This window comes from Lissotriton vulgaris, chromosome 1_1 (genome assembly GCF_964263255.1).
Source record: "Lissotriton vulgaris chromosome 1_1, aLisVul1.2, whole genome shotgun sequence".
Lineage (NCBI taxonomy): Eukaryota > Metazoa > Chordata > Amphibia > Caudata > Salamandridae > Lissotriton > Lissotriton vulgaris.
In genome coordinates, this window is record NC_141685.1 from 408,412,205 (window position 1) to 408,437,016 (window position 24,812).

The 24,812-nt window shown below is 49.9% G+C and overlaps 1 protein-coding gene across 3 annotated transcripts in view; it reads right to left on the reverse strand.

Annotated features, from left to right (window-relative positions):
• Positions 1–24,812, reverse strand: part of USP24 (ubiquitin specific peptidase 24) — a 1,909,144-nt gene that overhangs the window by 16,796 nt on the left and 1,867,536 nt on the right. For all 3 annotated transcript variants that reach the window (XM_086952711.1, XM_086952716.1, XM_086952707.1), the window contains exons 65-66: positions 23,530–23,616; positions 7,878–7,988 (exon numbers count right to left, since the gene is read on the reverse strand). In XM_086952711.1, coding sequence (XP_086808837.1) covers positions 7,878–7,988; positions 23,530–23,616 — 198 coding nt within the window. The remainder of the gene's footprint in view (positions 1–7,877; positions 7,989–23,529; positions 23,617–24,812) is intronic.

Sequence of the window (24,812 nt, forward strand, 5' to 3'; positions counted from 1 at the left end):
TGTGGCCTACCGTGAACCGCAGGTAGCACCGGTGGGCCGGCAGGACGGGGATGTGGAAATAAGCGTCCTGCAAGTCCAACGCTACCATCCAGTCTCCTGGGTCCAGGGCAGCTAAGACCTGAGCCAGTGTCAGCATTTTGAACTTCTCTGTCCGGAGGAAGCCGTTGACATTCCGTAGATCCAAGATAGGGCAAAGGCCCCCTTTGCCCTTCTTGGGTACCAGAAAGTAGTGGGAACAACCACCACACCCTACTACTGGGCGAAGGAACACGCTCGAAGGCCCCCTTGGCCAAGAGGGCTGTAACGACCTCTTGTAGAAGTTGCAGTGATCCCCCGACACGCAGTGGTACTGCGGTGGCATGGCTGGAGGGGTCACCTCGAAGGGGAGGGAGTATCCCCAACGGACGATTTGCAGCACCCACCTGTCCGACGTGATGGTACACCAGTGGAGGAGGTGATGGCGAACCCTGCCCCCCCACTGGCGTCGAATGGGCCTGGAAGCTCAAACTAGGAAGGCTTTGAGGCAGATGCTGCGGGAGCGGATGTGGCCGTTGACCCCCGGCAGCGCCACGGCAGTTACCACGTCCGCGACCGTGTTGAGGTTGGTTCTGCCGCCTGTGGCTGGCTGGACGTGTGGGGGCGCCCCTTCCTTGGCCACAAAAGGGGCGAAAAGCAGAAGTTTGCTGGCGCTGGCCTAGGCCCAAGGACTTGGTCATAGCCCTGGAGTCCTTAAAACGCTCTAGCGCACTATCCGCTTTGACGCCAAAGAGGCGATGGCCATCGAAGGGCATGTCCATGAGCCTGGTATGGACATCCCCCGAGAAGTTGGCAGACCTCAGCCAGGCGTGGCGACGAATTGCCACCGTCGTGGAAATCGCCCTGCCCAGTGAATCCGCGGTTTCAAGTCCACATCGAATCGAGTACCTTCTGCCAGGGCATGGGCGAGCCGTGTCTGGGCCTCCTCCGGACACTGAGGCAGCACGCCCGCAACCGTATCCCACAGAGAGTGGGTGTAACGGCCCAAAAGGCAGGCGGTGTTGACAGACCGCAGGCCCAAACTCAGAGAGGAGAACAGTTTGTTCCCAAACTGATCATACCTTTTGGATTCCCGATCCGGAGGAGCGGTCGGAAATGCGGTCTGGGACGTAGAGGCCTGGATCACCAGGCTCTTGGGGGTGGGGTAAACGGACAGAAAAAAGGGGTCGCCAGGAGCCAGGCGGTGGCGTCTGGCCACATTCCGATCCACAGGGAGGCCTGTAGAGGGCTTGGACCAGGTGCCCATCAGAACGTCAGTGAGGGCTTCGTTAAACGGCAGTAGAGACTCCAAGGAGCTTGCCTGCGGATTGGGCACCTCAGTGAGATGGTTGGTCCTCACGGCCGCGACAGGGAGCTCAAGAGCCAAGGTCTTGGCTGCCCTGTTGAACACCACGCTATAAGCAGCTACCTCCTATGAAGCTACGGAGGGAGGAGAGATGAATCTAGTGTCAGGCGAAGTGTCCAGGGGAAGGCGAAAGAGAGATGACGCTTCTTCAACTTCTTTTTCGAATGCCTTGACTTTCCGGAGGACTTGGAGCCCGACGAGTGGTGGTGGCTCGACGAGCGGCGATGACTGGGGTTCCACGACCGGTCCCTCGACTTCCTCCTCGACCAGGACCTCGAGCGGTGCGGAGCAGACTGCTGGATCTCAAACAGCTTACGGGACCGCTCCTGTCTAGCCTTCGAGGTCAAGGCTCGGTAGTCGGGGCACGACTTGTCATCATGGTCGGCCCCCGAGGCAGTAAAGGCACCGACGGTGGGGGTCGGTTACCGACATCAGGCGGTGACAGGCCTCGCAAGGTTTAACCCCATGGGCGCGGCCACGATTCTGCACCTGTGCGGCACTTTTATTGAGTGGGTGAGTTCATGACGGCCCCCAGCCGTCATCAGCACACGAGCACCGTGATGCATGATGGCCAGGGGCCGTCATCAGCATAGAAGGGGTTAAAACCAGGCATCCCTAATGGCACCGCGAGTCAGAGTCGACTCTAAAAGTGATAAAAAGAGATCAAACAACTTAGTAAAAAATTGATTAGAGTACTGCTCTTCCCGGATCTGCGCTTGCTGGCGCGGGAAAAAAGAAGAACTGACGTCAGCGCGTGAGGGTGGCGTCTAAGTCCTCAGACAACGTCATGCTGGCGATCACGAAGCCGAAGACGGACGCAAAGCAGCAGACAACGCCTACCGACACGCAGAGGTACTGCTGACGAAAACTTTCCGGATCCAGCCTGATACCTGGGGATATTCTAAGGTAAGAAATCTAACACTAACCTGTTTCTTTCAGATAGGGAGAGCAGACGCTCTCAGAGGTCAGAAAAAATACCCACTCCGGAGAAAGGTGATCACACCTCCTCCAGTAGGATGTTTAGTGAATTAGCATAACAAGGTCAAAGACTTCAGTCTCTGCCACCTTTGATTTGAGACCCCAGATTCCTCAAGACCTGGAGAATGCCACCCCCTACTTTGCGGCCCATTTGGCACCAGAGCAGGCAAGAAAATTAGCTAGTCAGCAAGCATGTTGCATTTTCAGGCTAGGTACACTCCTAAGATGGGCAACCTTAAGTGGACACTCCAAGAAGGGTCTCAAAATTAAGTTTTTGGTGAAACTAGGAAGTCTAAAGCCAAAACTGACTTCAGGATCTCCAAGGCAATCATTGAGTGGCCTTGCAGTCTCGTCTTCTTTCCCTCTCCAGGGCACTGAAACCAAGTGAGAGCCTCTAACTTGAGTGACCCACCGGACACAACACCTCTGCACTCGAACCACCCAGCCCAGGTCCACGTAATCAGACTGTGTGTTCCTGCTCCAGAAACCCTCAAGAGCTGAATCCCCCTTTTGGGTTCTGCCAGATGGTCCCCACTTGCAGCCTTTCGTTCTGCAGGGACATCTCCATGGACTTTACCGCATACCGCTTGAGGCTACCATCACCCCGAGCACCTCTGCACCCGGATTCACCAGGGCAAGAAAAACTGAACTGCTGGTGGTTTCTTGAACCTTGGCACCTAAACACCTTAAGTCCAGGAGAAGAACCCTGTAAACCGTTTTGAAGTATTTCTATGCAGTGAATGTTTCTTGTGAGAAGTTGGCCTGGTATATGATGATCATTATTCTAGTGATCACCTTTCACCAGTCCAAACAACCCTCATGGTGATGGTTGTAAGTCAACCTTATAGACCAGCTATCCTAGTGGTAGCGTGGACAGAACAGTCTTAGGTTAAAAGACTCTAGAGGGCGTGTAAAGCCAGCTGTTTTACCATATGCAACCCCTTGAATATCAAATGAAAGGACACCACACAGGATATATATCAAATATATATGTATTTATTTCTAACACACTCCTCTGAACTCTTTATGAGGTCAGAGGCCAAAGCACATAACAAGACACTCAGTTATTATACGTTAAGTTGCACAATTTACGGTTAGGCCCCAGGGGCGAAGCAAACCATATATCAAGAAAGTGGTATAAGTACCACGTCACGAGAAAAGGAAAGGCCTAGGGAATCGCTGGGGCTACACTGTCATCACAATAGTTTAGAAGTAGGAGGCCCACAGGCGTGTGCAGTGTCTTTACACACACGTGGGATTCAATGCAAAGTCAATGGGAACTTAGAAGTTAGATTTAGAAGGATTTAGGACACTTCTTGTTTAGCTAGGAGGAAACAACTAGAGACTTAGACACTTGGATAGTCAATACCCCATGGGAGCACCGAAGTACTTGCGTTACCTCACCCACAGACGGTTGGTGCATAGGTGTGAAGATGTGTCGGGTTTCTTCGTTGAGTCCTATGGAGACCTGAAGAAAAGATGCTGCAGGCGACCAGGAGGAAGATGTCCGGGTGGATCGAGGATAAAGAGGACCTGAAAGCAGAGGGGACAGAGTCTGGGTCACTAGCCAGGGACCGGGTGGGACCGGGTGGAACCAGGAAGGAACCAGACGACGTCGAGGAGCAATCAGGTGCTGTCTTGAAGCTTGCCTTGGCAGCCACGTGGACCAGGAGGCGTCGACGATGACCAGGTGCTGGAGACGGACTGTCCCGTGAAGGATCTCGCAGATGGAGGGGTCGACTTCCAGATTGGAGTCAACAAGCCTTGGCAAAGGCAACCCACGCAGGTAAAAACAAAGGCTTCTGGTGCAGACCAACAAGGTCTGAGGTGCCAAACAAGAAAACAGGCCGAATCAGCACAAAAAATAATGTTAATCACACCGTCAGCTCTAGGTAGTCCTAGATCTCCATTGGAGAACAATAGAATCCCACCCCATGTGACATGGGTTTCGGAGTCAAGTTAGAACAATGTCCCTTTATTGTAAGTTTCAACGGATTCAGAGATCCAAGCCAAGGAATATTCTTCAAATTCTTTATTAAAAGTTCATGAATAAATACGACTTCTCAGCTCACACCGCCGACACGTGTTTCGTCTCTTTCTGAGACTTTTTCAAGGCAGAAAATGTATGATGGTCTTGCACTAGTGTCTAGCTGGTCCGCCCATCCGTTCAGTATCCAATCGATGAGTCCAACGTTGATATGGTAACCACACAGTGTCCCTCTGATAAGTAGTCCCGTACCAGGCAATATTGCCAAAATAGTGTGGCTCCACCGCGTATAACACAATAACAAATTGAAGTTGGGGTGCCCTCCAATAATATAGGCGAAGCTGTAGCATACAGTTGTATTCATACTATGGTGCAACCAGTGGACATCCCCCTTGTAATGTAATCTCTTGCCGTTTGGGTGAAAGTGACCCAAGACCCTGACAAGTCTCGACGATAGACGGCTGCTGTGCTGGGTGTGGAACACACGTTTCCACGTCGAGACTTATCAGGGTCTTGGGTCACTTTCACCCAAACGGCAAGAGATTACATTACAAGGGGGATGTCCACTGGTTGCACCATAGTTTGGGCACCCCAACTTCAATTTGTTACTGTGTTATACGCGGTGGAGCCACACTATTTTGGCAATATTGCCTGGTACGGAACTACTTATCAGAGGGACACTGTGTGGTTACCATATCATCGCCATCAGGTCTTGTTGGACTCATCGATTGGATACTGAATGGAGGGGCTGACCAGCTAGACACTAGTGCAAGACAATCATACATTTTCTGCCTTGAAAAAGTCTCAGAAAGAGACGAAACACGTGTTGGCGGTGTGAGCTGAGAAGTCGTATTTATTCATGAACTTTTAATAAAGAATTTGAAGAACATTACTTGGCTTGGATCTCTGAATCCGTTGAAACTTACAATAAAGTGACATCGTTCTAACTGGACTCCGAAACCCCTGTCACATGGGGTGGGATTCTATTGTTCTCCAATGGAGATCTAGGACTACCTAGAGCTGACGGTGTGATTAACATTATTTGGTGTGCTGATTCGGCCTGTTTTCTTGTTGGTATTGTATGCACCATGTGTGCTTAATAACACTCTTGGTGGTGAGTGTATATCAGGTTTTTTCGAGCACCTTGTGCGAATTGGCCAAATTGTTATGAGAAGTCTACATAAGTCACGTATATTATTGTTTTTTGAGATCTGTTATTACATGTGCGGACGTTTCTCCTGTGCAGGAGAACACTACCACCAACTTTCTGTCTCAACAAGGTCTGAGGTGCTTCACCTTTGCAGGGAAGCAAGTGTCAGTCTGGAGCAACCAGACCAGCGATGTGGTTCAAAAGGATTGTCGTCACAGGGGCTACTAGCCAACGGGCCAGCAACTGGACAACGCGTTGAGCAGAACAAAAGCAGAAGGGCCTCACGCAGAACTCGTGGAGTGTGGGGGGCTGATCTTCGTAGCAAATGGAGCTCGGGATCGGGGTTTCTCAATCCCTAGTGCACAGCTTTGAGGGTACCTCAGGAGCTGCACGGGTAGCAAGTTGCAGTTTTTCCAAGATGTCCGGTCCCACGTGTCTCGTCGCCTCCAAGGATCCCAGCTACGCTGCAGTCGTGAAGAGAGGGTCAGAAAGGTCTGGAAGTCTGGGTCTTGTCAGGCTCTGTGCTCAGGTTCCGGCGGGAACGTCGACAAAGCAAGCCGTTGATTTGCTGGATGGTGCCTGGTTGCCCAGGGTGGTCCCTCCTTGGCCACAAGGGAGATTCTTCAGTCTTCAGCAGAATGTCGAATGTCCAGAGTTTCGTTTCAAGTTTCAGTCAGGATCAAATCTAAGGTCTCAGGACTCAGCTCCTACCTTTATACAACTAAAAGGGGCTGGATTACTGACTAGGTCCCTCCTGTGGGTGGGACCAGGAAGGGGAGTGGTTACACCCCTCTCCTTTGTCCAGTTTCGCGCCAGAGCTGGGGCTGGAGTGCCCCAGCAACCGGTTTGAACTGGGGTGTGCATGGAGTACCTAGTGTGCTCCAGGCAGTGTCTCATTCTATTCAGCCCTCCCTGTCCCAATACACAAAGTCCTGTCTGGGGTGAGTCTTGCACCTCCCCAGGCAGGAAACCTATTTTTCAAACCTCAGTGATTGGAATTACTCCCAGCAGCAGGAGGTCAGACTTGTGTCGGTGGCAGCAGCGTCCATTTTGTGACGCCGGGGCTCTGGTTAACTTAAACCGGGATAGTCCGCAACAACATGTCTTCTCCCTCTAGAAGGGTGGAATGCTACCCCGTCGCCAGAATTGGTGAGGGGGTAGTATTCCAAAGCGTATGACACCTTACACGACATGTTTGGATAAAGCCAAACCAAAGTTAGCATTAACCGCGAGGATTATAATGCACTTAAAAGTATATGGTATGGCGATATCATAGACCAGCTATAAGCAAATGGTTCCGAAAGCTGTAGACAGGCTCAGCTCATGCTAGAGCACCATCTCACACATAACCAAGCACTCTGCCTCCAGGATTGTTAAGGCCTGCCATAGGAGTGACTTATAGGTTACTATGTGTCTATATATAGTTAGGTATAGGAATACTATACCTAAGCAAGGGGAGATTACACGACCTTGCCCCAGCTGAGTGATCAGCCAGTTGCGTCTATTTGAGTGGCCAGCCAGGGGTGGCATAACACATGCTGCAGCCCCTGGTAGGCCTTGGTTACACCTATGCCCTGAGTACCTAGGGTACACGTCTACAGGGCTGACAAGGTGAACCAATTCCCAATTGTGGATGTACCTAGAGTACATGGTGTACATTTAGAGAGAGTGCATCTGTGCTGTGGGTCCGATCAGCAGGCCCACAGCCATATCTAAATCAAAAACCAGTAAAGCAAAGCAAAAAGTGGGGGTGACCATAGGAAGCAGACCCTACTCTCCTACATTTCTCTCATAGGATAACATTACTGCATTCGAAGCTCATACTTCAAAACTGTTATTTGATTGTATTTTTACTAATATTACAATAATCTATAACTCTAAAAGTACTTTCCTGATTCCAATGATCTTGGTGTCAAAAATTATATACAAAACTGTTATTTTCCTCAATTGGCCTCCAGTTTTTTCTTTAGTATGTCTCTCATTTATTGACTGTGTGTACAACAAATGCATTACACTGCCCTCTCAAAAGCCTAAGCTGCTACACCACAGAATCACAAATAGAGCACTTGGGATTATTAATTTAAGCCCTGTAAACCAATAAGTGTTGTCTACTTTTTGCATGGTGCACCCTTACATTGGCATTACTACATGAAAAGCAGACTTCCTACAATTGAGAGATTATTTTTTTCCATAGTTTTAAAAGGGAACACAGGGTTGTACATCTGCTCTTCTAGAATGCACACAGTGACAAAAAAGAGCAAATAAAGTGGTAGTGTCACTTAAAATGATAACATAAATGACAAAATAAAAACATAAATCACAAAACACATTTGATGACCACGGTTGTACATGATTTCTGGAGACTGGGCTTATATTAATACCTGCTGTAAACTTCGCTCGCCGTTCTCATTAGCAGGGCTGCTCTCTGATCCATTGCTGCTGCCAGACTGCTCCTTTTCATTCAACAAGGCTGTGGCATAAGCTAGCGTATCCTATAAAAAGACACAGTAACAGTTCAGGTAGAAGGTAAGAGTGACATTATTAATTCTAACTTATTATTTGAGCTACTCTTTCAACTCTGTGTATCCTAAATCTGCAGTGTATTTGTTTAACCAATACGCCTGCTGGCAATATTTTGGTCTCCATTCAATATAGTTTCAACTAAATCAGCACAAGTCCACAATGTCAGTTAAAGAAAAGTTAAATTACCTTTGGTAATGTTTTATTCTGATAACTATGACTCTAACCGTAGGCTTCTCATTTGAACTGCCTCCAAGGATGCTGACAGGATCCAAATAATGTTTTCTTACCAATCCTTCATCACTGGCTTCAGATGGCAATGTCTGAAAGTCAACTAATGACATTTTGTGGCAACACCACAACTAACACTTTGGTCGAGACATCCACACAATCTTAAAGATGTAAAAAAATGATGGAGCAAGTAAAAATAAAGAATACAATTCAAAATGGGATTGGAGGGTGGAAGGAGCGTGCAGCAGTCGTATCTCTAAGGAATACGTTTTACGAAGTGAAGGAGGAGGACAGACAATTAATCAATCAAGATTTATAAAGTGCGGGGGCAGAGCTTGCCCGGCCTGAAGATGGCCGCCTTGTAACCACAGTGCAGTTCCCGCTTGACTTCCCACTACAATGAACCTCTGACCCGGTGCGTTATTTCGGCATTCAAGTACACTCTGATGCGGATGTGGTTATTAAGGCTAATTACGGTAAAGTGTTTGAGAAGCTCGGTGACGACATAGACAAGTGGATCAGTCTTCCATTGCCCTTGGCTGGTAGAGTCTCATTAATGAAGATGGTTGTGCTCCCTCGCCTGCTCTTTCTTTTTGTCAATATTCCTATAGTGGTGCCCCAGCATATGTTTTGTGAACTCCGGCCTCTGATGACCAAACTCGTGTGGGCGGGTAAGTTCCCTAGAGTCGCCTTGGATACTCTTATGCTCCTGTATACAGCTGGGGGACTAGGTATCCCGGATCTTGAACTTTATTACAGGGTTGTGCAGGCCTCTCATGCATACAGCTGGGTGCATGGCCCCCACGATTTACCCCACCTTTAGATTGAGAAGGATGCCGCTGCCCCGCAAGAATGACTTCGCTTTTTTAACGGTCTGTTTAGCCCAATATCGCCTTGCTCAACAAACCTCTGAAGATATGCTAGATGGCTAAAACACGATTGCTGTCATTCTTCTTTGTTTAATGCTTTAGAGTATTCTTTCAGATAATTTAGTACAATTTTGTGATGTATGTCTTTCTCTCTGCAAGGCTCACAATTGCATAATGTCTGCCATATAACATAATTTTTTTTCTTCTTTGCTGTAATATCATCCATGCTTCATTTTTCCTCCCCCCTGCTCGCAGCTATGCTCTGTATTGCCACAGTTATGTTTCAAATCTGCTTTTGGTTTATGTGATCTACATTTGTATATTTCTATTTCATTGCATCGTTATTTGTGTTTTGTTTTTGTGATTTAAAATGCAATAAAAAAATAAAAATTTATAAAGTGCAGCTGATCACCTGATTGGGTATCAATGCGCTTGCAGGTCCCGGAGACTCATTAGAATAGCCATGTCTTGAGGGCCCTTCGGAATTCTGTAAGTGAGGTGATGGCCGGGAGTTGCGTGGAGAGGTTGTTTCAAGTCTTTGCTGCAATGTGTGAGAAGGAGCATCCTCCACTTCTGCTTTGGTGGATGCAGGAGTGTGGGCAAGTGATAGGGAGGAGGAATATAGTCTTCGACGGTTGGGAGAAGTTCATGCGGTGGTTAATGTAGGTGGGTCCTCGTTGTGTAGAGCCTTGTGTGTGAGGGTCAGCAGCTTGCACTGGCATCTCTTCAGTGGAGTTGCCTCAGGTGGCATGTGATGTGGGTTCTTCAGGGAAGATCGAGGATGAGTCTGGCTGAGGCATCCTGTATGGTTATAAGTCCCTGTTGGAGGTGTGCGACAATTCCTATGTAGAGAGCATTGCCATAGTTCAGTTGGCAGCTGAGGAGAGCCTGTTTCATGGTGTGTCTTGTGTGCAGGGGTAAACACTTGAAGATCTTATGCAAAGAGTGAGAAAGCAGGTGGGGGAGATGACGTTTATCTGTAATTTCATGGTGAGCTAGTTGTGAATGATGATTCTAAGGTTCCTGGTGTGGTCGGAGGGAGTAGGTGCGGGTCCTAGGTCTGATGCCCACCAGGAGTTGCTCCATGTGTTGCTGAAGATCAGAACTTCCATCTTGGTCGGTGTTCAGCTGATAGCGGCAGTTCTTCATCCAGTCAGCAACGCTTATCATGCATCTGTGGAAGTTGGTCCTGCTGGTGGCGGGGTCGGTGAGTGAGAGGATGAGTTACGTGTCATCTGCATTGGAAATTATGTTAAGACCGTGGGATCTGACGATGTTGGCCAAGGGCAGTCATATATGCGTTGAAGAGCGTGAGGCTGTGGGAGGAGCCCTGGAAGACACTGTGGGCGATATTATTGGGTTTGGAAGTGGGAGGTGGATCCTCTGGGTTCTTCCGGTGAGGAAGGAGGGGGTCCATCTGATTGCGCCCCCTTGGATGCCAATGTGGTGGAGTCTATCAGCATGTGGCGAGATATGGTGTTGAAGGCTGCCAAGAGGTTGAGAGGGATCACAGCTGATGTTTCTCCTCTATTGAGGAGGTTTCGGATGTCGTCGGTGGCTGCAATAAGGGCTATCTCTGTGCTATGATTGCTGCGGAAGTCATATTGGGGGGCGCTGTATTGTTGATTCTGCTCAAGTTGTGTCATGAGTTGCTTGTTGATGATCTTTCCCAGTACTTTCACTGGGACTGGGAGCAGGGAGATTCGCTGGTAGTTTTTGAGTTCGGTGGGGTCTGTGGAGGGTTTCTGAGTAGTGGACTGACTTCAGCTTGTTTCCAGGTGTCAGGAAATGTTGCAGTGGTGATACAGGTGTTGAGCAGGGTGGTGGTATGCGAGGGTGCCTCTGATGGTTGTCTTGTCACCAATGTGTAGCTTGAAGTTGAGGTGTTCCATGGGGGATGGTGGTGCACTGGGCGAATGTGGGGTTCAGCCAGGCCCTGGTGAGTAAGACTATCTGGGATGCGAGGGTTGCCATTAAGTTCCATAATTCGGTGGAATGCTTGCAAATGGAACACGTGTTGATGAGTAGGCAGTGGAATTGGTGTGTTGCTTCTGGAGTGGTTTAGCGAGAGGTCGGCATGGTGCTTTCTGAAGTGATAGCCACTAATAGAGGCACATGCCAATAGAGACACATTCCAAGAGACACACTTTCGATGTAGTGGTGTGAATGGAGAACTAATTAAAATGAAAAATGTGAACTTAAAACTCTCTAACCAAAGCACAAAATTGTCTTGGTCAAAATATATTTGCAAGTCCTCAAAGAAACTTGGCAACTAAACATGGTAGTTTAAATGAGTCTTGCTTGGATGAAAGCATTTAGCCAAAATAGTGGTTAAAAAGCCCTTCTCTGTACAAATTTTAAAAGCCTTGTCTGCCAGAAAAGCAGCAAATTGTAAAATCGGAACACTTCGAGCCTGCCATGGGTCCACACAATGATCAGAACTTGAGCTTCAAGGACAGACCACCAGTGGTGGCTCCTCCGCTAATACGGACGAGCGTCGCCCCACTGCTTTTAAGCAGTGTAAGGAAAATAAACGAATCACTTGATGTTATTATCATTTCATTTTTTACCTATTGAGGGCGTGGCAGCTTTGCCAGGTGCGGTGGGGCTGTTATGCTGACAGAGCAAGGGATGGGAGCAGTGGTTTTCACTACTTAAGTGTGCATGAATGTTTGACCGGCCATCTCGGACCGGTCAAACATTCATGCTTACTTAGCATCTTCACCACCCAGGCTTCATAACAGCCTGGTGAAGAACATGCCCAGGCTCACAGTCCCCGTCTGAGCACCGAACCACACCGCTCAGAACAATCACAACGCTGGGGAGCCTGGGGGCTTCCTGTTCCGAGGGACGAGGAAGAGACGTGACGAGGAGGACACCGCGAGGAGGCAAGTTTAATTTGATATTTTATTCCCCCGCCTCACCATCCCAGATCCCTGCAGGCCGCCACTGCAGACCACCTGCTGGAATAAAGTTTTCGACCTTCGATGCACAAACAAAATAACAGACACCGACTGTGGGATACGACAAGCAGTAAGGAATAAACTTGATTTCGAGTGCAACAACTTTCCCCCATTCTGGAACAGATAATCTTCCCTTTGAGAGAAGTCAAAGAGGGGCATAACTAAGAAGATCTGGGTAATACAAGCAACACACCTAACCTGGAGCTATAAGAATTGCATGAGCTTTGAGTTAACAAATATTGGAGATCACCTTTTCCATCGAAGGTAGTGGTGAAAATGCACAATCAAGAATCAGAGAAAAAACATCTCCAAGAGACTCTCCGAATAAATACCCCTGCTCCTTATACTAGGACAAAGTTTGTCCTTGGCTGCAACATGGTCTATTACTAGAAAACTCATTTGCTAGACTTACATGCCCTCAAAATGAAGACGCCACTAATGACTCGTCAAGGGCAGCCTGCACACGAAAAGTTACTTACCTTCAGGAATGCTCTCTCTGGTGGATACACTATCTGGAAACAGATTACACAACTTCTGAATTCCCACGAATTAGAACCTGGAGCGTTTCTAGCTAATGTTGCCACAGGTATCCACGCTTTAGGGGAGTGTGTGATAACTGATAAAGAAGATATTGTGGGCCTGAGTTAGGAGGTGGAGAAGTCCCAGTCAAACCCAAGGCCATCTGGAGCAGGAACATAAGGAGACCCACTGACCTACTAGTGGACTGCTCCCTTTTCCTGCGTCTCCGCTAGGTAGCTGCTGCCCCTGTTGCTGCTACTGACCCGCGGGTCAGGAGTTCGAAGCCCATCCCTGCCGGTCTATTGGGAAGGTGTCACTGCTCAGCTGCTGGGCTGCCCTCTGTCTGATTTTCTCTGTGTTTTTCCTGCCTTTTAATTCTTTTTTCTGCAGTTTTTTCCGATTTACACTTTTCTTTCTTTTTTCCTTTTTGCCACTCTTGTGAGCCCCCGCGGCCTGGGCCCATTCAGTGACCTTTATCTGCTGTCAGCGTTTCTCACTCCCAGCTGTCCTGTCCCCCCCCACCCCACAAAAAATGGCAGTCGCGTCGCCGGTGCGCCAAAGGCAAGCCTGTCTGCGCCCGTCCGTGCCTGGAGCGCCCCGGACCCTAGTTCTCGGACCTGGACCAGATTCATTTCCAGATCCAGACCAACCCCAACACCACCCTCGTCTACAGGCCTCCCGAACCCCGCCTGCCCTTCACTGACGCCATTGTAGACCACATTGTGCCCCAGGCTCTTGCATCCACCGACTACATCCTACTTGGCGACCTCAACTTCCACCTGGACAACCGCAGTGACCAGAACACCATGTCCTTTCTGGAGAACATCGGCAACATCAGACTCAATCAGCTAGTCACCGACCTACCCATGCAGCTGGACACACGCTCAACCCCGTTTTTACCGCCAGCGGGAACATCACCTACAGTCACATCACCGAACTTGTCTGGACCGGCCACCACTGCGTGCACTTCGCCTTCACCACTCCTAGTGTCTACCACCGCCCTCACTGCCCCGTTGAAGCTGGAACAAGGCCACCGAAGAACACATCACCTTCGTCAGCACTACCGCACAGCCCATATAAACAGACGGCAACACCTCAGCACGAACACAGTGAGTCAGCCTACCTCTATTCCTCTCAGAACCTACAGAGATCAGCTGCGGAGTGGCCCAGGGCTCCTGTCTGAGCCCCACCCTCTTCAACATCTACATGGCCCCCCTTGTGGTCAATGTCAGAAACCATGGACTCAACATAATCTCAAACGCCGACACCAAGCTGATCCTCTCCCTCATCAAAGAAACCACAGCCGCCAGAACCAACTTCCACAGCGGGCTTAAGGCTGTGGCCAGCTTGATGACCGATAGCTGCCTCAAGCTCAACTCAGATAATACCGAAGCACTCATCCTTTGACCCACCCCCTCAGCCTGGGATAAAGTCTGGTGGCCCCCACTCTGAGAACCTCTCTCACACCCACGGACCATGCATGCAACCTGTGCATCATACCGGACTCCTCGCTCACAATGAACTGCCAGATCAAGGCTGTATCCTCATCTTGTTTCCACACGCTCTGCTTGCTCCGAAAAACATTAAAATGGATCACCACAGAATCCAGGAAGACTGTCACCCATGCATTCATCGTCAACAGACTCGACTATGGCAATACACTCTATGCCAGCATCACCCAGAAACAGCTCAGGAAACTACAGAACATCCAAAACGCGACATCCAGACTGGCCCTCGACATTCCTCTCCACAGCCACAACATTCAACACCTCAGACAACTCCCACTGGCTCCCAGTCAGCATGATCCTCACACATGCCTACACCGCTCTCCATGACGGAGGACCAGTATATCTGAACCACTGCCTCTCATTACACGTACTCGCCAGACAACTCCACTCTGCCCAACTTGCCCTGGCCACCATCCCATGGATTCATAAGACCAGAACCGGAGGAGGATCCTTCTCCTACATCGCTGCCAAGACCTGGAACACCATATCCCTCCACCGAAGGCATTCCCTGTCGCTGACCCAATTCAGGAAGGATCTCAAGACCTGGCTCTTCGACTGAACCTCCACGCCCAGACGGATCAGCAGCCCCTCCAGCGCCTAAAGACCCTCATGAGCGAATTGGCACGCTTTACAAACCCCTGATTGATTGAGACCCGGGACAAATACACAGACTTGGAAGATTGATCATTTTGACAATTTTGGCAAAGGCAATGCGATGGGAGCGAATAAGAGGGTTGATGTTGTTAAGTACTAAGCAAATCTTTTCTGATCCCTTCTATAGGAAAATTATAGCTCTGAAATCCTGATTATCAGAGCCAACGGAGGTAAAGCCCCCTCAAGAAGCACGGGGCTCAACCTAGAGACAAAATAGTGAAACTGGACTGCTCTAAACTTAAAGATAGAATCATGGAGAAAGACAGCGGACTTTCTACATTGACGTCACTCAGTTATGACAAAAAGCTCGGATTCCCATCACAATGGAACTACTACAGTTAGACAATTAACTTTGCTCTATGGATTTAGCTGAATCTGAAAACTTGTGTGATCTAGCCTACTGAAAAGGACTAGTTGATCCTCAGGCCGTAGAAGAATAGAAATCATTGGAAATCAAAAAAACAGAAATCTTTCCAAAAATTCACTGCAGCTGGTGAGTTAGGTTGCTTTTTAGGCAAGTATAGAATATCCGAGAAGGCAGACAAATACTCTTCAACAGTGCCCAAAGCAAGAGCCGACAAAAGAACAAGTTACTTACCTTTGAAATTGCTCTTTCTGGACGATACTCAATCTAACCCACAGATTTCTCACATTGTCAATACCCCCAGGCGCCAGACTGAATCCGGAGATTTTTCTCAGACATTCCATCAAATGCCAGTAGGTGCGCTGTGCAGCTCCATGTTGAATTCAGCCTAATGAGGAAGTGACCCACAATATAACCACCACTTCCTCCACACATCGACAACAGTTTCTTTCAAATACTTCTCCACGCTACCGGAAGCGGAGCCCTGATAATCAGACTATGCTAGCGTGCAGATTTCCAACTGGAATCTTTTTAGTTTGTACCGAAGGAGTCCATGCCACAGAACAGGTACGGGTCAGACATGAGTCTGCAGTTCGATAGAGTATCCACCAGAAAGCACATTACCTAAGGTAAGTAACTTGTTCTCCTGATGGTTACTTCTAACTGCAGTTTCCTCACCCTATGAATAGATACTAAAGCAGTTAGTGGTGATGAGTCAGTGGAATGGCTCAGATAAGAAAACCAGCAGGACTTAAATGGCAATGTGCCCTTCCAGCCAGATATGGCTATTCATGCAGTAGCGCCTCATGAACATGTGAACACATATCCAAAGCAGGCAGGTACTCTGCACGTTAGCAGTGGTAGCAGCTTTGGTACTGGTGGAATGAGCCAGCAGGCCTTCCAGAGGTATTTTCTTAGCCGGACAAAAGCAGATCTTTACACAAAGAAAAATCCATCTGGAGATGGTCAGTTTCTGCACTGCTCTTACCTTCTCCGCACCAGAGAAACCCACAAAGAGCTGATCGTCCACCTGAAGATCTGTGGAGTAATCAATACACAAACTCGGAGCTTCCTTCGTGTCCAGGCCACGGAGTCTCTTCTCCTCCTTGGATAGATGAGGGGGGCCGAAGAAAGTTGACAGAGTAGCAGACTATCCAATGTGGAAAGGTGTTACAACCTTTGGGAGGAACGCTGCCTTGGTCCTTAGGACCAATATTTCTGGGATGAAGGTGGTGTACGGTTGCAGGACAGATGTCCGAGCAGGTCACTCATGCAGCGAACTGACGTGATTGCAATGAGGAACCCTGTTTTTAATGTTAGCAATCTCAGGGAGTAGCTGTTAATGGGGTGTACATCAGGATGCAAAAATCAGAGTGAGGTCCCACTGGTGCACCACAAATGGTTTTGGCAGGAACATATGGAGCAGTCCTTTAAAAAAATGCATCACAACAGGTGACTTAATCAAAGATGGCTGATCAGGCAACTGCATACATATAGCCTTTAATTGTTGAAACGGCATGGCCTTGCTGGGCTAGAGACAAGGAGAAAAGAAGGGCATCCAATAACTGAGGATTTGGATGTACAGAGAAAAACATTAAAAAACCAACTTCACCTTGCATACTAAATAATAGTCTTAGTACAGGCTTGCATGGCTGAAAAAAGTACATTCACTACTTCAGAAGGGAGATCAAAAGCAGTCAACTAATGCTGCTCAATCTTCAAGACTGGAGGTGTAGGTTGTACAGGTTCAGGTACAGACCCTGCCCTGTTTTTGCGACAATAGGTCTTCCCAAAGAGGCAGCCAAATTGGAGGACAGTTGCTAGAAGCCAGAATTTCTGGGTACCACACTTCTCTGACCTAATCCCGAGCCACAATGATGTCTTGAGCCCAGCCACTCCTGATAGTCTTCAGAACGTTGAGTAGGAGACGAAGAGGCGGGAAAGGTGCATAGGAGTCCTGAGCTCCAGTTGAACCTAAATGCATTTCAGAGCGAGCAATGCCTTGGAAACTCCAACGTGCAGAAACGTGGATGCTACGCGTTCTTGGCAGTGGCAAAAACATCGTCATGAACTTGAGATGACAGGACGCTATGATTGTGATACAAAACCTACACTGAAATTTTGCAGCTATGGTGAGCAAAACAACCATCTCTCACACCTCCGCTATATACAGCTCATGACCTCACATATGGTTGAAAATAATGGGTGTTGCGCAAGTCTAGGGATTGGAGTATCTGCACAGTGCCTGCCCAATGGATGTTTACTGTTGGGATGGGCCTCTGGCCTCAACAACCTTTAAAAATCGGCAAAAGCACGGATTATGTAAATGAGGTCTTTAGCAACGCTTGGTGGCCGGTGTGTAAGTTATGCCTGCCCCAGTGAGGGATTTTCACTTTAAGGCTCCCACATGGAACTCACAAGCAGAATACTCAAAGGTCATCAAATTCTTTGGGAGCATTCAGCATGCTCTAAAAGCTTCTAGCATTGCTGCAACAGGTATTATAATCATCAGACTACCCATGGCTTTTAAAGCCTTAATAGAATGACTAAAGGCATCAGAGCTGGGGGGATGAGGTGCGGGGGTATTGGAGCTGAGCTCTACTCCACCAGATGCAATAGCAATTGGATGGGACACATATGATTATATTGCTGCACACCTTAAAACCTAAAGGCATCAGAGGGCCGATGCTTTCAATATCCCTAACAAGTATAATTTTTCATTTTTTAAATGTACTTGTGAAAATGCAGCATTGAAGCACAAGTTACTTACCTTCGGTAACGATATATCTGTAAGAAACAATAGTTAGTGTTAGATTCCTTACCGCCCCACCCATCCTCCCCGTTCTGCGAACCGATATCTAGGGTTAAGGTTCTTCCCGAAGGTAAGTAACTTGTGCATCTGAAAGAAACATGTTAGAGTTAGATTCCTTACCTTGGAATAGATACCCCAGCAATACCAACCCCGGTGGTGGGTCTGCGAACCAATGATCACACCTGAAAGTTCTGGAGAACAGAACGGCCGAAAAAGCCATCTCTCCGCACTTGGCTGTCCAGGCAGTAGTGGCTAGTGAACATGTGCAGCGAGGCCCACGTAGCTGCCTGACAGATGTCCTGCAAGGGAACTCCCCGACCCAGGGCAGTAGTAGCCGCCGTGGGCCGAGTGGAATGGGCACGCAGCCCCACAGGAGGCTCCTTTTTAGCCAGTGAATAACAAGCCTTTAAGCACAAAACGACCCACCAAGAAATGGTTAGTTTGTGTACCGCCCGTCCCTTCTTAGCGCCCACGTAACCAACAAAGAGCTGGTCGTCCACCCGGAACTGGCGTGTGCGGTCCAGATAGAATGAGAGCGCACGTTTTGGGTCCAGACGGTGGAGCCTCTCTTCCTCTTTCGAGGGATGCGGAGGCGGAAAGAAGATGGACAAGGTGATGGACTGCCCGATGTGGAAGGCTGTGACTACTTTGGGCAGGAAAGAGGGACGTGTTCTCAAGACAACTTTGTCCGGATGGACAGAGAGGAAAGGAGGTTGAGAAGAAAGAGCCTGGAGCTCACTCACTCTCCTGGCAGAGGTGATGGCAACCAGGAATGCAGTCTTAAGAGTTAGGAGACGAAGAGGGCAATTATGAAGTGGCTCGAAAGGAGCGCACATCAAATAAGTCAGAACAAGGTTCAAGTCCCACTGAGGCATCATGAAAGGAACAGGAAAAAACATGTCAGTGATGCCCTTCAAGAATCTATTTACAACAGAGACTTGAAAAGAGAACGCTGATTAGGAAGCCTCAAGAAGGCTGAAATGGCAGAGAGGTAGCCTTTGATAGTGCCCAGAGCAGAGCCCTGCTGGGCAAGAAAAACAAGAAAGAGGAGAACCTCTGAAAGGGGGGCAGATTGGGGATCCACAGCCTTTGCTGTGCACCATGCCACAAATTTGTTCCACCTGCAGGCGTATAGCGATTTTGAGAAGGGACGCCTGGCTGCCAGAATCACATCACAGACCTCAGGAGGCAAGTCAAATGGCCTCAACGGTCGCCGCTCAATCTCCACGCATGGAAGTGGAGACTGGACAGGTTTGGGTGGAGGACCGTCCCCTGCTGCTGCGACAGAAGGTCCTTCTGCAGAGGCAGACGAATCGGGGGATTGACTGACATGCTGAGTAGCTCGGGATACCAGTATCTTCGTGCCCAGTCTGGAGCCACAAGGATGACTTGGGCCCAGTCGCGCCTGATCTTCTTCAGCACTCTGGGCAGAAGCGGTATAGGCGGAAAGGCGTACAATAGACCGCAGCTCCACTCGCGACGAAAAGTGTCTCCGAGCGAGTGCCGCCTTGGAAATTCCATCGCGCAGAACTGATGACATTGCGCGTTCTCTTCGATGGCGAATAGATCTAACCAAGGCTCTCCCAATCACTGAAAGTCAGAGTTCGGACGCCATTCTTGATCTATCATGCACCGGCGGCTGAGTTCATCCGCCCTGGCGTTCAGGGAACCTGCCAGGTGTTGAACCACCAGGGTGACGCCCTGGTGTTCCAGCCATTGCCAGAGGCGTAGAGCCTCCTGACAAAGGGTCCACGACCCCACCCCGCCCTGTTTGTTGCAGTACCACTTGGCGGTGGTGTTGTCCGTGAACACCTGCTCTACACTTCCCCGGACAGAGGGAAGGAATGCCTTCTGTGCAAGTCGGATCGCCCGCAGCTCCAGAAGGTTGATATGGAGCCGGGGCTCCGCCAGAGACCAGAGGCCTCTGATCTCCGCCTCTCCCATGTGCCCCCCGCCCCCAGCTCAGGAGGGACGTATCCGTCACTACTATGTGCTCTGGTTGGGGTAGGGAAAGGGATCTGCCACTGACCCAATCGCGGTCCGTGAGCCACCACTGCAACTGTCTCGTAGTGCCCTCCGATATCAGGACGTGGTCGGACAGGTAGCCCTGATGCTGGGCCCACTGAAACTTCAGGTCCCACTGCAGTTCCCGCATCCGCCATCTGGCTTGATGCACCGGAAGGATGCAGGAGGCCATCAGCCCCAGAAGCCGCAGCGTCAACCTGACCGAGACTCGGGATAAAAGCTGAAAGATCGGAATCAGAGACAGAATATTCCGAACCCGCTGTTCGGGAGGATAAACCCGAAAATGCGCTGAATCCAGAACCGCTCCGATGAAGAGGAGCTTCTGAGAGGGAAACAGGTGTGACTTCGGCACATTGATGGAGAACCCGAGCAGGTGCAGGAGGTCGGCCGTAGTCTGGAGGTAGCTGACGACTGTCTGGGGCAAGCCCGCCTTCAACAACCAGTCGTCGAGATAGGGGAAGACTGACACCCCTAATCTGCGCAGATGAGCTGCGACCACCGCCATCACTTTCGTGAACACCCGAGGGGCGCTGGTAAGGCCGAAGGGGAGCAGGGTAACCTGGAAGTGCTCGCGGCCTACCGTGAACCGCAGGTAACGCCGGTGGGCCGGCAGGACAGGGATGTGAAAATATGCGTCCTGCAAATCCAACGCTACCATCCAGTCTTCTGGGTCTAGGGCAGCTAAGACCTGAGCCAAAGTCAGCATCGTGAACTTCTCCTTTCGGTGGAAGCCGTTGACTTTCCGCAGGTCCAAGATAGGGCGTAGGCCCCCTTTGCCCTTCTTGGGAACTAGAAAGTAGTGTGAGTAACAACCACACTCTACTTCTGCCCCAGGAACGCGCTCGATGGCCCCCTTGGCCAAGAGGGCCGTAACTTCCTCTTGCAGAAGTTGCAAGTGATCCCCCGACATGCGGTGGTACTGCAGTGGCATGGCTGGTGGGGTCGCCACGAAGGAGAGGGAGTAGCCCCTTCGGACGATTTGCAGCACCCACCTGTCTGATGTGATGGAGCGCCAGTGGCGGAGGTGATGGCGAACCCTGCCCCCCACTGGCGTCAAATGGGCCTGAAAGCTCGGACTAGGAAGGATTTGAGGCGGATGCTGTGGGGGTGGATGTGGACTGGCCTCACCGCTGTCTCCTGGCACCGCCACGACGGTTACCACATCTGCCACCGCGCTGTTTGTTAGTCTGCGGCCTGTGGCTGGCAGGACGTGAGGGGGCGCCCCTTCCTTGGCCATGAAAGGAGCGAAAGGCAGACGTTTGCTGGCGCTGGCCCGACAGGCCCAAGGACTTGGCCATAGCACTGGAGTACTTGAAACGCTCAAGCGCACTGTCTGCCTTGTCGCCAAAGAGGCTACGGCCATCAAACGGCATGTCCATGAGGGAATTCTGGACATCAGCCGAAAAGTTGGCGGACCTCAGCCAGGCGTGGCGGCGAACCACTACCGTCGTGAAAATCGCCCTGCCCAGCGAGTCCCTGGTATCCAGCCCACATTGGATAGAGTACCGTGCTGCATCCCTCCCTTCTGCAAGGGCTTGAGCGAGTTTGACCCGGGTCTCCTCCGGGCAAGCTGGCAGCACGTCCATGACCGTGTCCCTCAGATAGTGGGTATAACGGCCCAAAAGGCAAGCGGTGTTGACCGACCGCAACCCAAAAATAAGTGAGGAGAACAGCTTCTTACCGAACTGCCCATACCTTTTGGATTCCCGATCAGGTGGCGCAGTCGGGAATGCGGTCTGGGAGTTAGAGGCCTGGATAACAAGGCTCTCGGGGTGGAGTGGGTGGATAGGAAGCTAGGGTCGCTCGGGGCTGTGCAGTGGCGCCTGGCCACGTTCCGATCTACCTGTAGCGGGCCTGGACCAAGTGCCCAACAGAACGCCAGTAAGGGCCTCATTAAACGGCAGTAGAGGCCTCAAAGAGCTTGCCTGCGGTTTAAGGACCTCTGTGAGGAGGTTAGTCCTCCTGGCCGCGACGGGGAGCTCAAGACCCAAGGCCTTGGCCGCCCTTGTCAGCACACCGCTGTAAGCAGCCCCCTCCTCTTCGTAGCCACGGTAGGAGGGGCGACAAAGCCAGTGTCGGGCGAAGTGTCCAACCACTGGCCTCCCCTAAATCCAATGCCCAGTCCTGATACGACTGGCACTCTCGTGCCAGAGGGTCCTCAGACCCCTCCCAATCCCCCTCGTCTCCCATCTCCTGATAGTCAGGTGCAAAGGATGGGGCCGGATCATAGAAGTACTGTTCTTCTCTCGGCGTTGAATGCGGCGTCGAGCGACGCAGGATCCGGACCGAGAGAGGGACCAGGCACGACGTCGGGGCGACACCCTGGGGGGTCTGTGACGGCAGAGGGGTCGTAAGGTCGACCAGTGGCGACCCAGATACGGACCTGGTGGGGCCCTGCGGCGTCGGGACCGAAGTCGTCAACGGCGCCGGGGCCGAAGCACCCGACGGCGCCGGGGGCCGAAGCACCCGGCCCGCTTGGGCTTCCAGTCGGGGCCGCGGGCCCGAAGGCGCCACAGTGGGACCAGACGGAGGAGAGAGTGACCTCACGGCCATGAGGAAGGCATCGATCTCCTCCGCCGTCGCGCTCAGCCCAGGGACTGGCGGGTATGGAGCTGGCAGCGGCACCTGCGGCTCGGCGGAGCCACGTGGGCAGTGTCGCCCGAACCCCGGCCGCATCGTGCGAGCGTCGGGGGGTGTCGGAAGAGCGATGTCATCTCTTCGACTTCTAGTGCCTCTTACCTGAGGACTTGGAGTCTGACGAATGGTGTCGACTCGCCGAGCTTGTTGAAAAAGAACCCAAAAAGGATCGAAAAAGTTAGTCAAAAAGTGACTGAGAAGTACTGCTTTTTCCAGATCTGCGCTTGCTGGCGCAGAAAAAAGAAGAACTCACGTCAGCGCGCGAGGGCGGCGTCTAAGTACTCCGACGACGTCATCCCGGCGCCAACGACGCCGACAACGGACGCGGAGCCGCAGACGACCCCTACCAACGAGCAGGGGTACTGCTACGCAAAACTTTCCAGATCCAGTCTGACGCCTGGGGATAGTCTAAGGTAAGGAATCTAACACTAACCTGTTTCTTTCAGATATCGATTACCAGCAGGAGAAAGAAACCAAGGTCAAGTCTTTTAAATACCACAAACAGTAGTGCAGGGCGGGTAGTGAACTTTAACCTGAGGCCAATTAACTCCAGTGAGAGTCTGTGGGGCAATCAAGTCGCAACCCAGTTGTGTGCACATTCTCCATTCCATTTTCATGCATTGGGACATTAAAAAAATATTTATATGCAGCAGTTAGAAAGTATATTACATTAAGCAAATGACAAAAATAGATTACCTCTATAGATGTTATTAATCACATCCTTCTAGTCATGTCTCATTTATTTGGAAGATCTGATATTGCTCAATAAAATTCATTTTTTTTACACTGAATGAGCAATTCGATTTAACAAGTTCTCAGTAAAGAGTTCAATTTATTTTTAAATCCTTCACATCTTTCTTTTCCTCTTGGGCAACAGATATTTCCCAAATAAATTAATATGCAATGTAGATAATCAAGATATAGAAGTTACCTGTGCGGATATTGTGCGCTGGAAAGTTTTTGCAGTCGAAGTTTCATTAGAGACATTACTCTGTGGAGCCCAGTAGTGTTCAGACATCTTTTAAAATGTAAAACAACAAAGTAAAATATTTGGACTGATGTACAGTTTATTATAGTGCCAAAATCGAACGTAAATTGCATTTCAAAGAATATATTTAACCATGTTCAATAATGCATGAATATTGCTGAAAAGCCTGAGCAACATATAATACAGAGAATACATACCGCGGTTTATAATGTCACTTGTGCACACCACTAAAATGCATAAAACTGTTTAATTGTCCAGTTCTCAATGTATTTGTAGTTGTATAATAGTTTTAACATTTATGCTGCTGTGCGTGTTATTTAGGCAGCGGTCAAGCCTTTGAGTATATAACTTTTACACACTCCCTAATCATTCATCCATACCGTATTACAGAGCAGCAAAATAAATGCCACTTTCTCCCTCTTTACCTCTCACGAGACCGTAAAAGAAAGTAAATGACAACCTTAATTTTTTTTCCTCATTAGTATTTTTTCGTGGAAACAACAACTGGAGGTCTTTTTCTTGAGGACTACCCGAAATTCCATGCTTATATTAGTTACTTAGAATGCCAGATCACAGAGTAACAAGCAAGTGCTTTTATATACATTTAAAAAACAGAACCAATCGCAGCACCTCACTGACACTGCAGCAAAGACCACAAGCTCTGACCACTTCCTTCTAAATCAATCCTCGTTCACTGTTGCCGTTGCCGCCCCGCTGACTACGCCTGCCGAGAACGCCTTGCCACGCCAGACGCCGTAACGCCCAACGAAGCACCGCCACCTGGAGCTTTTGGACGAGGGACACTGACGCGAGCAGACTGCTGACTGCTGCACCGCGCCGTAGTAGAAGCGCAAAACGCAAAGCACACGGGGAATAACAAACCAGTGGACTTGACAGACACTCGGGATCCATGGAGTGCTAATTAGGGTCTTCCGGTAATCTCCTGTTTAAAAAAAAACGTGGGGGAGCAGGAACAGGAGAAGGAGGGGCAGACAGCCCCGGGAACTCCCGGGCAGGTGGAAGGAAGGAGGAAGTAAAGGCAGCAAAGGAACTTTCGAATAAGGTGCTGCATTGCTGAACTGCCTCCGCCCCCGAAGCCAGAAAGGAAGGTGAGGGGGCCCTCAGCATACTAACCAGGGAACAGTGCACTGGAAATCAATCAATCAATCAAGGAATTTGTAGAGCGCGCTACTCAACCGTTAGGGTCTCAAGGCGCTGAGGGGGGT